The following is a 13719-nucleotide window of genomic DNA, read 5'->3' on the forward strand; positions in this document are numbered from 1 at the left end:
TGTGGGACTTCATGCAGAACTAGGGGCTTCTTCAGGTGGTACACTGAAAACAGTAATAGATTAAAAATGAGAGGCCTGTGGTTTCAAATTCAGTCATTTATTGCCTATGTGACAATGGGGAAGTCACTTCCTCTCTTTGGGCAAGTTTCCTCATCTGTAAAACAAAGGGGTTGAGTGAGATGATTGCTAAGATTTCTTTCAGTTCAAAATCCCAGGACAGGATGATCCCTCCAGAATCATCTCAACTTGTAAGAGCAGGGAGTCGTGGTGTCTCAGACTAGGGAGGTGACAGTCCTGCTGTCATCTGCCCCGGTGAGATCATATCTGGAGTAGTGCGTTCAATTCTGGGAATATTTTAGAAGGCTGGAGAGTAACCAGAGAAGGGCAACTTGGAAGGTGAAGGACCTTGAAATCATGACATTAGCCTTAGTTGACAGCCTCAGAAATGGAGAATGGGGATGGACATGAGGGCTGCTTTCAAGTATTGTTAGGGATGTCACACAGAAGGGGAAACAAGCAGTTCTGCTTGGTCCCAGAAGGAAAGCTAGGGGCAATAGGTAGAAGTTACAAAGAAGCACATTTACACTTGATGTAAGGAAAAATGTCTTGATAATTCGAGATGTCCAAAACTTCAATGGACTACCTAGGGTGGGAGTAAGTTTTCCCTCACTGACAGTCTTTGAACAAAGGCTAGATGACTACCTGTCAGGAGTGTAGCAGAGAGATTCTTGTTCAGTATGGGTCAGACTAGAAACCCTTTGAGATATCTTCCAAATTTGCTATTCTGTGCTTCTGTTGCATGAACTCAAAACAGTTTACTGATTTTTATCTGAGTTGCCCTCATCTGAACTCACTATGGACCCAGCTAGTCACTGTTTTTCCTAAAAGATGAGATCCAGAATAGAACATAATACTAGTCCACTAAAAGCCCCAGATATTTTTCATAAGAATTATTATTTAGCCATGCTTCCATTCATCTTATACTTCTGAAGTTGATTTTTTTGAACCCAAGTGAAGGCATTTACATTTAAACCTAAGATCTTTTTGTATCTTCATTCTAGCATTAAATATGCTAGGCTAGCCATCAGTCTTCTTCTAATACTAAATTGGTCAAACACATTTATGGTTATATTCCTTTACCAAAGTTAACCCTTCCATTTCTGCCCTTGATCTCATCTCAGGGTTTACTCCTTTAATCATGTTCTCATGTTCATTGTCTCTGTCTTTGTCTGTCTGTCTGTCTCTCTCTCTCTCTCTCTCTCTCTCACACACACACACACACACACACACACGTCCCTTCCCCACTCCTGCTGCTTCCAAACATACCAAGATTGAAAATACTACTTTCTAAAATTATATCTCTCCTCCATTTCATAACCAAATTCCTAAAAAAATTCCATATTGGTTACCTCTACTGCTTAATGTCCGGCACACTTCTTAGCCTTTTGTAGTCATGGTTCTGACTAAGAATGCTTTCTCCACAAGCTTGAATTTCTTCATTGCTAACTCCAGTGGCTTTTTCACAGATCTCATCCTTCTTGACTTTTTTGCAGTGATTTTGCAATGATTGGCCTTTGAGATAACCTCTCTTTCCTGGATTTTTAAGACCCAGCATTCTCCTTTTTCTCTTTCTGTCTGACTTCCTTCCCAGTTCCCTTTGACAGGACTCCCAAACCTATACATCCATCTTTCATCTGTCTCTTGGGCTCCAGTCCCACACTACCAACTGCCTGAGGGATAACTCAACATGACTAACTCATTATCTTTTCCCCTAACCCTATCCTTCCTCCTAACCTCCCTATTTCTTTCAAGGGCACAATCATCCTCCCCATCACCCAAGTTCATAATCTCAGAGTCATCCTCAACTTCTCAACACTACCTCCTTTTTCTCTGCTTCTTGAAATCTTAGTTCCCATAAAGGCTCAGCTTAAATGCCCCCTCCTGCAAAAGACTCCTGCTATATTTATTTTGTATTCACTTATCTGTGTACATGTTGCTACACCAGTAGAATGTAAGCTTCTTGAGAGCTAAGACACCTTCATTTCTGTCTTCACAGCCTGGGACTTCACCCACCAGGTGCTTAACAAATGTTGGTGAATTGAGTTGAATTGAATCCCCATCCTTCTTCTACTTAGAATCATCCAAATCTCAGACCTGGGCCCTCAGGAGACATCTACTGCAATCTGTTTCTGAGCAGAAATCTCCTCTATGATAGCCCCAAGAAATGGTCATCCAGTGTCTGCTTAAAGACCTCCAGGGATGACAAAGTTGATCTCCACACATCCTAAGAAGTGGGGATGCCTGGAGGACCCCTAGAAATGCAAATTCATTGTTGGAATTGACATAGTTTGGGGAAAAAAAACCACAACACTTTATTGAGAGTCAAGAGAAGTGGGTGTTAGTCTCAGGTCTAGGGAATGACCCTGAGGAAATCACTTCTTATTGCTGGATCATAGAAGTGAAAGGACTTCACTGGACCTCAGAGGCATTCTGTTCTCTCTGTTATTCCCCTGATAAGGGTCATACAGCTTCTATGTGGAAATCTATAGTGACAGTAAAATCACTCCCTTACAAGGAAACTCATTACATTCTTGGATAGTTCTACCTGCTAGGACATTTTTCCTTACGTTGAGCAGAAATACAGTTCTCTACAACAGTGGTGTCAAATTCAAGTAGAAACAGGGTCCTCTAAAGCCTATATGAATGAGGATCCCCAAAGGCCACATATTAACTTAGAAAACTACATTAACATTACCTATGTTCTATTGTATTTTTATGTATTTTTAAAAAATATTTCCCAATTACATTTTAATCTGGTTCAGGCAGCACTTGGGAGTGTTGTGGTCTATGTGTTTCATACCTTCACTCTAGAACTTTCCCCAAATTTCTCCTAGTTCTGAGTCCTATCGAAACTTACATTTGCAAATAAGGATTGTTGCCTTCATAGCAGATCTATTACAAAGCTCAAAACATATCTGGAACCTCCCTGGGAATCATCTTCCCAGAGATTTTGTAAGAAAGTCTCATTGTTTTGTAGTCATCCTCACTTTGGCTGAAAAATGAGATGCCCTAACCTGATCCCTAACTTCTTTTGCAAGATTATGTTCCCAGTAATTTTAGATTATTTCCAAAAATCAGATTCTCTCAAAGAGTTCCTGAGTTCCTGCCATTGAGGATAAAAATGTCAAATTTCTGGTTCTGGCATCCAAGGCTCACCAATACTCAATACTTCCAACCAACATTCTAATCAACTTTTATCTACTCTTATTTCTTTAGCTTCTAGGAGAACCACTGAACCCTGGAAAATAAAGACATCAGCAATCTGGTTTTTTTTCCTTCTAGCATGGTCTTAATATTAATCTCAGAGTGGATCTTCTATCAGTCTATCCCCAGATCCCACAGACCAACTATTGGCTGGAGGGAGTCCCAGATTTATTTTCAACAGATAAATGTGTGCAACAACCCAAAACTAGAAGGAGAAAAACAAATGACCCAATCCCTCAGGACTGATGCTCTACTGATGTAACTTGTAGCATGAGACTCATTGCTTGTACTTGGTATCAAAACCCCCATTTCTAAATAAGAATAGAGCCCCTAAGAGTGAGTTTTAGCTACATGATGCTCATTAATAACCAAGCTTCTAAATCTGGGGCCTGTGAACTTTTTAAAAACTTCAATGATTGCATTTCTATATAATTGTTTTCCTTTGTAATTGTTTTATTTTAAACAATTGACAACTTTAACCTGAGAAGGAATTCAGAGGCTTCACCAGCCTGATTGCCAAAGGGCCATAATACAAAACAGGTGAAGAACCTGTTTCAAAATGTGATTCTGCATCTGGACCAATTCTACCCTTCATGTCATAGTAATAGAACGTTAGTGCAAAACAGACAAAATCCTAAGCAAAGGTAATTTGTTTGTAAAAGGTTTCTGGACTTGGAGTCAGGAGTTCTGTATTCAAGTCCTTATTCTAACTGGCTATATCACCCTGGTCAAGTCATTTCCATCTCTGAGAATGTTCCTCTAGAAAATGTAGATAACATTAGTTCTAGCTGTCTCACAGGACAGCTAGGAGGAACGCCTTTTATAAACCTGAAAGCACTCAATATGTGTAATTGTTATTCTTTTCTGATAAAAAAAACGATTATGGGTACAATCTGAGATTTAATTGATGTGGGGAACTCCTGCTATGAAATCCCTTCCACCACTGATGTCAATTAGCAACTTGACCATGAGTGAGTCTTTAAGAGTCACCACATTATTGGGAGGTTATATCTATGGGACCTGCCATGGTCCACAGTTAGTGAGTGTCAGAGGCAGAACCTGGACCCAGATCATCTTATCTCCAAGACCAGTCTTCCATCTACTGTGCCATATTGCCTTTCCTATTTTCTGATCCCTCTCGGCAAAGAAAGGATCAAATTTTATACCTTTTATACAAAGTTCATTTCAAATCTAGACCCTTGAGAATGTTGCGACAAGCAGAAAAAGACCATAAATGTTTGGACACACTACTGTGTGGCTATGTAAGGTCTACTTGGTATACTGGTTTCATGACTAATGATGATCATGGTCTAATGACTGAGGGTGGGACGCCATTTAAAGGCAAAGTGACATATTGGGAAGAATGAAAACCTTAGAGCCAGTAGACCTGAATGTGAATGTCAGAAAAGTGTGTCTGAATCTTAGTTTCCTTCTTTGTAAGATGAGGAGAATCCTTGCCTTCTCCATCTCCCAGGGCTGATGAGAGAAACGCTATAAGCCCAATGGAAAGGAGTTTTTTATTTTGCTCCCTGATAAAAGGGGATAACAGAGTAGGATGTTAAAGCTGTTCTACAACTTTATACTATGGAGTAACTGACATCAGCAGTTTGATTTGCTAGAAAGAGCACTGAACCTGAAGTTAAGAGATCTGGATTGTAGTTCCAACTTTAACCTACCAGCTGTGGGACCCTGAACAAGTCAATGAAGTGGAATCTCAGTGTCCTCATCTGTGAAATGGGATAATAACCCTTGTATTCCTTCACCTTTCCACCTATTTCTGCAGCAGGCACTAGCATTTTCCCACTTATCTTCCAGGTTCACCACCCCAGATTCATCCTTGACTCTTCCCTCTCTCTTGACTATTATTTGCCAAGTCCTACAACTTATCTCCATCTGTCCAGCCCAGTTGTGGCTTTGGTCACTTTTGCCTGGACAATTACAACTGTCTCCTCTGAAGTTTTACTTCCTCAAGTCTCCCCCCTCTTTAATCCATCCTCCAAGCAGGATTGAGCAGGTCACATCCCCCACTCAAGAAGCTTCTAGTGCCTCTCTCTTGCAAATTCCTTGGTTCCAACTTACCCTTCCAGGCTTACTGACATCCCTTCATGAATTCTACGTGCCAGTCATATCGGGCTACCGGTTGTTCTCCATAGACAGCATTCTACCGCCAGCCTGAGTGATTTTGTATAGACTGATTCCCCTACTCTGGAATTTATTTCTTGCTCACATCAACTTCTTGGAATCCTTAGCTTCCTTCAAGGTTCAGTTCAAGTGTCACATTCAACAAGAGGCCCTTCTTGATCCCCTTCATGCCAGTGCACACCTTCAACACCCGCCCATTACTTTGTATATGCATATGATAGATTGATTTAACTATGTGCCTGTTGTTTCCACCAAAAGAAAGTTCCCTGATGATAGAAATCATTTCCTCTTTTTTGTCTTAGTATGCCTGGTATCTAGCACAGGGCCTACTCCCAAGAGGTGCTTAATACCTGTTGAATTGAACCTAAGCGTTGAAAAGCCCTACTAGAATGAGAGTGAGTTATTCTGACACTCTGATCATTTATAATGGAATCCAGCTCATTCGCAGTCAGAGGAGAGAACACTCAGACGTTAAAAGGTTTACACTAAAACCAGGTCAACAAACATTTATTAAGAGTGCTTGCCTAAGTGCTGGGGATACCAAGAAAGGCAAAAATGGCTCTTGCCCTTAAGGAGCTCACCATCTGTTACAGCAGACAGCAGGCAGAGAACTGTGTACAAAGAAAATATATCCAGGATAATTTGAGATAATCAGAGAGGGAAGGCACTGCATTAAGGGGGACCCAGCAAGGCTTCTTGTAGAAAAGACTTTAGATGTGATTTGAAGGAAGCCAGGGAAGCTAGGAGGGGTCGATGAGGACACTAAAAAAGATACCAAAGCTAGTCTGAGTCATCTTGACCCTAGAGGGCAAAGCTTTCTGCACAGGGAGAAATTGGTTAGGGCTAGGTTGGTACCATCAGAAGAAACCCAAAATCAATTCCCATCACTAATTTTGCTCCCCAAATTATTTCACTGGGGCCTGACCTGTTTTATAACCTCTTGTGAAAACTGTAAATAATGTGGCCTCTATGTGTGTGCATGCATGTGTGAGAGAGAGAGAGGGGAGGGAAGGAGAGGAATGGAGAAAAAGGGGAGAGAGAGGGGGAGGACAGAGAAAAAGGCGGGGGAAGAGAGGAAAGAGGGGGGAAAAGGGGGAGAAAAAGAGGGAGGGTAGGGAGGGAATAGGAGAATAGAGAAGGGAGGAGGGAAATGGGGAGTAGGAAAGAGGGAGGGAGAGGGAGGGGAGAAAAAGGGAGAGAGGCTTAGGAAATAAGGAGTAAATATTTAACAAATATTTGTTGAAAATGCACTTTTTGAACCTGAAAAATTAAGGTTCAAAATTTGGGTTGGAAGAGACAAAAGCAGGAGAAAAGGATTAAATTAATCATTTGGATAATTACAACATATCAAGACAAAGTCCTAGCCACAGAGAGTCCTAGTCACAGAGAGAGGGAAGGGGAAAGAAAGAGAAAAAAAGAAGAGAGAAAAAAGAGAGAGGGAGAACAGGGGAGACAGAGAGAGGGGAAGGGGAAGAAGCGGAGAAAGAAAAAGGGGGGGGAGAGAGAACAGGGGAAGGGAGGGGAGAAAGGGAGAGAGAAAGAAAGGGAAGGTGAGAAAGGAGGAAGGAGGAGGGGAACAGGGGAGATGGGGTGAGAGAGGGGAGGAGGGAAAGAGAGAGAGAAGGGAGGCAGAGAGAGGAGGGAAGGGAGAAAAGAAAGGGGGAAGAGGGGGAGGAGAAAGAAAGGGAGGGAGAGAGAGAAGGGGGTGCATAGTAGTATGGTCTAAGTATAGGTTCACATATCCTGCTTTGAAAATCAATCTATTGTCCTTTGCCTTGACACCTCTTTTCCAGCCAGTGCAGAGGGTTTTAGCAGTTAGAAAACAAGCCATTCTCCCTCTCTCCCACCCCACCCCATGGGCTCAGCTCCACAGACATGATTCCTTACTCTAGAAAACCTGATGCTCAGTACATCTTTGCCTCCAGAGGATTCGTGGTTCAGGGAAGAGATCACTGGATTAGGTTTGAGTCTCACCTTTTTGCCTTATACTGTGTGACCAAGGGCCATCACAACCTCCCTGGGTTTACTATCTACCCCGCAAAGGTCCTGTGAGGCTAATAATATAGATGATATCTCTATGGTTTATAAGGTGATTCCCCTCTTCCCCCCTTCCTCCCATCCCCCAACAACCAAAAGAAATCATAGCTTTAGAGCTGGAAGGGACCTTAGAGATCATGATCTCTAACTGCCTCGTTTTGATGATTTGAACATTGAAGCCCATGTATACTCCCCTTTCCCTTCTTCCTGTTCCCAACTGTATCTCTGTTTTGTGACTCCCCTAAGGTCACTTAGGGGCTAAATGGCAGAGCTGGGATTTTAACCTATGTTCTCCCAACTTTAAATCTAATGCTTCCTTCCCCTACACCAGTGCATGTATTATGATCAGTCCCAAATATAGATGAGAAAACTGAGGCTTAGAAAAGAGAAATGACTTGTCCACGGTGATCCAGCAAGTTAGTGTCAGAGTCAGGACTCCAAGACCAACATGCTCTCCTCCATACTACACTGCCTCTTAAAGGAAGCATGATACAGGTGAGAGGGCACTTGGTTAACTGGGAAGTTTCTCAGGAGGTTGATCAGTTTGAATTGTTCTTCTGTCCCAAGCCCTCTCTCCTTGCTACAGGAGCACACAGGCTCTCATTTGATGGGGTTGGGTTAACTGTTTTATTCATTTATTTTGAGAACACAGAGGCTTAGGAAATAAGGAGTAAATATTTAACAAATATTTGTTGAAAATGCACTTTTTGAACCTGAAAAATTAAGGTTCAAAATTTGGGTTGGAAGAGACAAAAGCAGGAGAAAAGGATTAAATTAATCATTTGGATAATTACAACATATCAAGACAAAGTCCTAGCCACAAGAAGAGAACATTCCATCCATTTGTCAAATGGGCTACCACAATTTTCTACTCTAGGGAGTGGCCAAGAGGACTGGGGTGGGAGAGGAAGATAGCAGTCAAGCCCCTAGACTGAAGCCTCCAAGGATGGTTAGGATGCAGGCTTCCACACCAGTAATAATGCAACTCCCATTTCTAGAGTGCTTTAATGTTTACGCATCACCTTTGAAACAGCCGTGTCAGGGAGGGACACATTATTATCTTACAGAGGAAGAAACAGGTTCAAAAGAGATGAATACTGCCCAAGTTCACACGGAGAGCTGTGGACTCAGTCTTGGTCTTGTGACTCCAAGATCCACCTATCTGCTCTATCTATCCACTGCACAACACCAAGCCCACTGCAGCTATGGTCACACTAGAAAAGAAATAGGGATAGGACCAGGAGAGAACAAATTGGTACCACTCCCTCTCTCCCCTTCCCCTGCCATCACATCACACACATGCAATCAAGCCAGGCTCCTCTTCCTTCAGGCTGGACCTGTTCATCTCAGTGCATCCTTTCAGACCCCTCCCAAATATTCTCCCCAGAATCACAATAGCTCTCAAGTATGTAGCACTTTTAAAAAAATCCATAACCCCCTCCCTAATCTCCTTTGGTCTCCATTCAGTCCCAGGTGAGTTTTATTATCCCATTTTATAGCAGAGGAAACTGAGACCCGGATAAGGGAAGGAACTTTCACAAGACCAATGAGAGAAACAGGATTCGAAACAAGACCCTCTGATTCTCAACTCAGGGCTCATCCTTTTCCCAAGCTATTAGAAGGCTGTGGTGCCAAGGAGACTTCTGGGCGAACATTCCCCGAGGGGCCACCAACTCTTCCCAATACCTTCTCTCACACACTTTCTGGCACCAGAATGGGGAGGGTCTGTCTATGGCCACGGCAGCGGAGGGTGGGGGTGGAAAATTGGAGGAGGTAGATAGAGATGAAGACCAGCTGGACTTGTTTTCTGGGTAAAAACAAAGGTAGCTGCTCCTTCTCAGTGGGCAATGCACACACCCCTCTTCACACACACACACACACACACACACACACCCCTCTTCACACACACACACACACACACACACACACATACACACCTCTTCTGTGGTTGTGTTTCTGCCTGTTTCGAGCGCACACGCGCACACACACAACTCTCCCACCCACACACCCAGACATACGCGAAAGCACGCGCGCACACACACACACACACACACACACCCCTCTTCTCTCTGTGGTTGTGTTTCTGCCTGTTTCGAGCGCACACACACAACTCTCCCACCCACACACGCAGACATACGCGAAAGCATACACATACATACACACACACACACACACACACACCCCTTCCCCACAGACACAGCTACAGTCTGACCAGGTGGTTGGGGGTTGGCTCGGGAAGGGTCCGGGAATTGGGAAGGAGAGGAGAGAGGTGATACTGGACCAGGCTTTGACGCGGATCTTGAGCTCGGCCTCCTGGGGCTCGGGCATGGGCCTCCGGCTAACCCTCAGCTTGCTGAGCCCGCCGAAGCCGGCCAGCAGCACTGCACGCATCTCCTTGGTGTCCGCGGCCCGAGGGCTGCCGCCTCCTCCGCCACCGCCCTGGGCCGCCTCGGGCCCGCCCTCCTTGGCGATCATCTGCTCCGTCTCCTCCGCTTTCTCCGCGCCTTCTTTGGCCATGGTGCGGGGCTGGTGCCTGCGAGTAGTGGGAATGCTCGGGTTGCCGGGCGCAGAACTGAGGATGCTCCGCCGCCGAGAGCAGCGGCTGATTCAATGAGCCTCCTAGGTCCCTGCTCCCGGCCCCGCTACCGTAATCCTCAGAGTAGCAGCGTCCAAGAGCCGGATCCCACTCCCACTCAGAGAGCGTCACAGCAGGGAGGGCCCTCACACACTGCCCAGCCCAGCCGCCTCCTCCCACACGCGGAGAAAACCAGACTCCGAGCTCTGGCCATACCTTCCCAGAGTCACCTAGCTCGGCGGTGGCAGATCTGAAACCGGAACCTGCAGGGTCAGAGGATGTCGAAGGGGTGAAAGAAATTAGAACACAGGATAGAGAATGAAAGAGCTGGAATTTGCATGCTTGTCTCCTTTGAATTCGTTACACCCAGCCTCTTATTGCATTCTGCTTGTCCTAAGCCCCTAGTTAGAACAACAATAAAAGCATTTATATAACTTTTTAGGTCTGCGGAGCACTTTACAAATATTATTTCAATAACCTTGGGATTTAGGTGCCATTATTATTCCCATTTTACAGATGAAACGAAGGAAGACAGAGGTTCAATGACTTGCCCAGTCACACAGCTAAATGTCTGAGAAGACTGAGGGAGGTTTGAGTTAGCAGCAGGTGATGGGATTAGAAGGGATGAGTTTAACCTGGAAACTCAGGTCTCTCAGTAATTCTTTAAAAATAATTTTTAATTGATGTTTGTTTTACATTGACTAAATTTCCTGTTAATATTTCCCCCCAACTAGAGAGCAATCCCATATAACAATATTTTTCAAAGAAAAAAAGAAAAAATACAATCTTCAAAACCCATCAATACATAAAAAAATCTGAAAATACATACAATGATGTTCCATTTTGCCAAGGAGTGTATGGGACAGGGTATCTTCTCATACTTCTTCTTTGGAGCTATTCTCATTTTATGGTTTTGTGGAGTCCTTTTCATTTCCTCTGTCAGTCCAGCAATTCTTGTCACTGGAGGACTTAACCCTTTCAAGCCCAGAACTCCCCCCAATGCCTGAATCTTTGGGTTGGGGCTGCTTCACTACACCTAGGCCTGGGCTCCAGCCAAGCTTTTCTTCATTCCTCTGGTTTTGTCCACACCAGCTGACGTGCTGTTCTTATCCCCCCTCCCCCACTACTTTGCCAGTTCTGGAGTCATAATCAAATTAAACCTGCTGTTCCCTCTGGAAAGGGTGTGCCAGTCTGCTCCTAAAGACTCCATTCACCATCCCCAAAGCTTTCTTGACTGAAATACCTATCTCTGGCCACCAGTTCCTTAAATGTGTAGTATTTTTCTATTGGCATATTAAGTTCCTTGAATGAAGGAGCTGTATTTATTTTTGCATTCCTAATCCTAGTGCTTAGCACAACGTGTGGCATATAATAAATGCTTAATAAATGCTTTTTCATTCATTCAAGTGCTCTCTTTCCCTGTCCCTTCTCAGGGTCCTCTACTTGATTATATACGGCACAAAGCTGAGAAAGCCTTGGAGCACAGAGATGCGGAGGGAGAGTAGGTGGTCTGAGAGTGAGGCTGTAGGACTAAAGAGGCTTGGTCTTTTTCACTTCTATTTTGGAGGGGGGATGGACGGGGGGTCGGAATGGGATGCAGTAGGTGAGGAGAGAAGGGAATTTTGAACTCTGAAAACCACATCATGTTTTCTAGAGCGGTTACCCTAGAGCGAGCCAAAAAGACATTTAGTGAATGAGAACTGGGTCAGGAGAGTGGGGCTTTGAGTCAGGACTCTGCCATTTACTTGTATTACAACTGAGCAAACCACTTTTCCTTTCTGAGTGCCAGTTGCCCCTCTTTTGAATCCAGGGGACTAGACCAAAATGGCCCCTAAGTTCCATTCTATCTCTGGTGTTCTGTGTGAGCAGAAAGAGTCCCGGACCTATGGGGGCAGGGCACCTGGGGTCAAGTTAATCATAACAATAAGAATAGTACTTATTTATGTAGCACTTTAAAGTTTGTAAAGCACTTTACATACGTCATCTCATTTGAGCCTCACAGAAACCCTGTGAGGTATATAATACAAGTATTATTATTCCCATTTTTTCAGATAAAGAGAGGCTCAGAGGGCTTAAGTGTTACACCATTACTAAATGTCTGAGGTGAGATTTGAACTCAAATTTTCCTGATTGGTCCAGTTAAGAAGTGGGAGAGGCATATGACCTTAGAACCAGGAAGACTTGGGTTCAAGTCCCTGAAACCTACCAGAATATACTAGTCCTTCTGGAGAAACTGCCTCTGTCACATACTGGCTATGAGATCCTGGACAAGTCACCTACCTCTTGGTGCCCCAGGCAGCTCTCTGAGACTATAAGCTGCAGAGAAGGTGGTCACCTGCATTGGTAAAGGCAGTTTCCTCACCAGGAATTCCAATGGTCCCTATCCCTCTTCATGCATTGTACCTTACTATCTTTTAGCTAGTATAGCTATATGACCGTAGGCAAATTCCTTTCCCTCTCTGGTAGCTGCAGAGCAGGAAAGGACCTCAGAGGTCATCTGTCCAACCTCTTGCTCTGTTAAATGAGGGGGTTGGACTAAATGACCTCTGGGGTCCCTTCCTGTTCCATAGCTATGAATCCCTGAACCTATACAAGAGACCATTGAGGTCATCTAATCCAAATACCTCTTCCCAGAATCAGCATCTTCTCTATAGCATCCCTGCCAAGTTCTCATCCAAGCCCTGATTAAAGACCTTTAGTGACGGTGAAGCCAACAAGCTTCTGAGACCAGCCATTTCACTTTCAGAAAGCTCTGTTGAGGCTAAACCTGCCTTTCTGCAGGTGCACTGCCCTTTCTCCCACCCACATTGCTCCTAGTTCTGCTTGTGGGGGCCAAGAATAAAAAATCTAAACTTTCTCCTGACCAGTCTTCAGATATATGACAGAGATTCCTGGTGAAATAAAAAGAACATTAGATTTAGAGTCAGAAAATTCTGGCTCTGCTGTTTCCTCCTTTCTACAAAAACAATTGAAAGAATTAAAGATGTTTGACCTGGAGAAAGAGCTAGTCACTTTCTCTCTCTGGGCCTCAATAGCTCATGTATAAAATGAAGTTGTTGTTGTTGGGTTGTTTCTGATTCTTTCTGTCCCCATTTGGAGTTTTCTTGGTAAATACAGCAAAGTGGTTTGCCATTTCCTTCTCCAGCTCATTTTACAAATGAGGAAACTGAGGCAAACAGGTTAAGTGACTTGCCCAGGGGTCATATAGCTAGTAAGTATCTGAAGCTGGATTTGAACTTAGGTCTTCCTGACTCCAGGGCTGGCACTCTATCCTCTTTTCCACCTAGCTACCCCATAAAATGAAGGGGTGGGGCTCCAAGGTCCCTCCCCAGGTTAAATTCCATAATATGCTTGCTCTATAGCTCACCCTCCCTTCTCCCTACCTCCTCACCCCCACTAAGTAGCTTTTAGTCTTCTCTTCTCTAAATAAGCACCTACATTTCCTCCAATTGATCTTTCTATTGCCTGTCTTGCAGTCCTTTCAACACCTTGGTCACTCTTCTATGGATGTTCCACTTTGCACCTGTCTCTTCTAGAATGTGGTATTCCAAGCCTTACCTTGCTAGGTCTAAGGGTCCTGCTTCTATGAAAAACTCTCCTTCATTATATATTCAAAGAACCATAGCATCTCAAAGCATAGGTCTGAAGGTGTTTACTGAACTGAGGACCAGAGAGAAAGTCTTGTCTTGGGAAAGGATTTG

General features: G+C 44.0%; 1 protein-coding gene across 1 annotated transcript in view; it reads right to left on the reverse strand.

Annotated features, from left to right (window-relative positions):
* VAT1L (vesicle amine transport 1 like) overlaps positions 1-9960 on the reverse strand; it is a 126732-nt gene extending 116772 nt beyond the window's left edge. Inside the window, exon 1 of the mRNA XM_036748184.1 lies at positions 9725-9960. Within this exon, the coding sequence (XP_036604079.1) occupies positions 9725-9960 (236 nt within the window). The remainder of the gene's footprint in view (positions 1-9724) is intronic.
* Positions 9961-13719: the final 3759 nt, after the last annotated feature.

The sequence above is a fragment of the Trichosurus vulpecula genome, chromosome 3 (assembly GCF_011100635.1).
Source record: "Trichosurus vulpecula isolate mTriVul1 chromosome 3, mTriVul1.pri, whole genome shotgun sequence".
Taxonomy (NCBI): Eukaryota; Metazoa; Chordata; class Mammalia; order Diprotodontia; family Phalangeridae; genus Trichosurus; species Trichosurus vulpecula.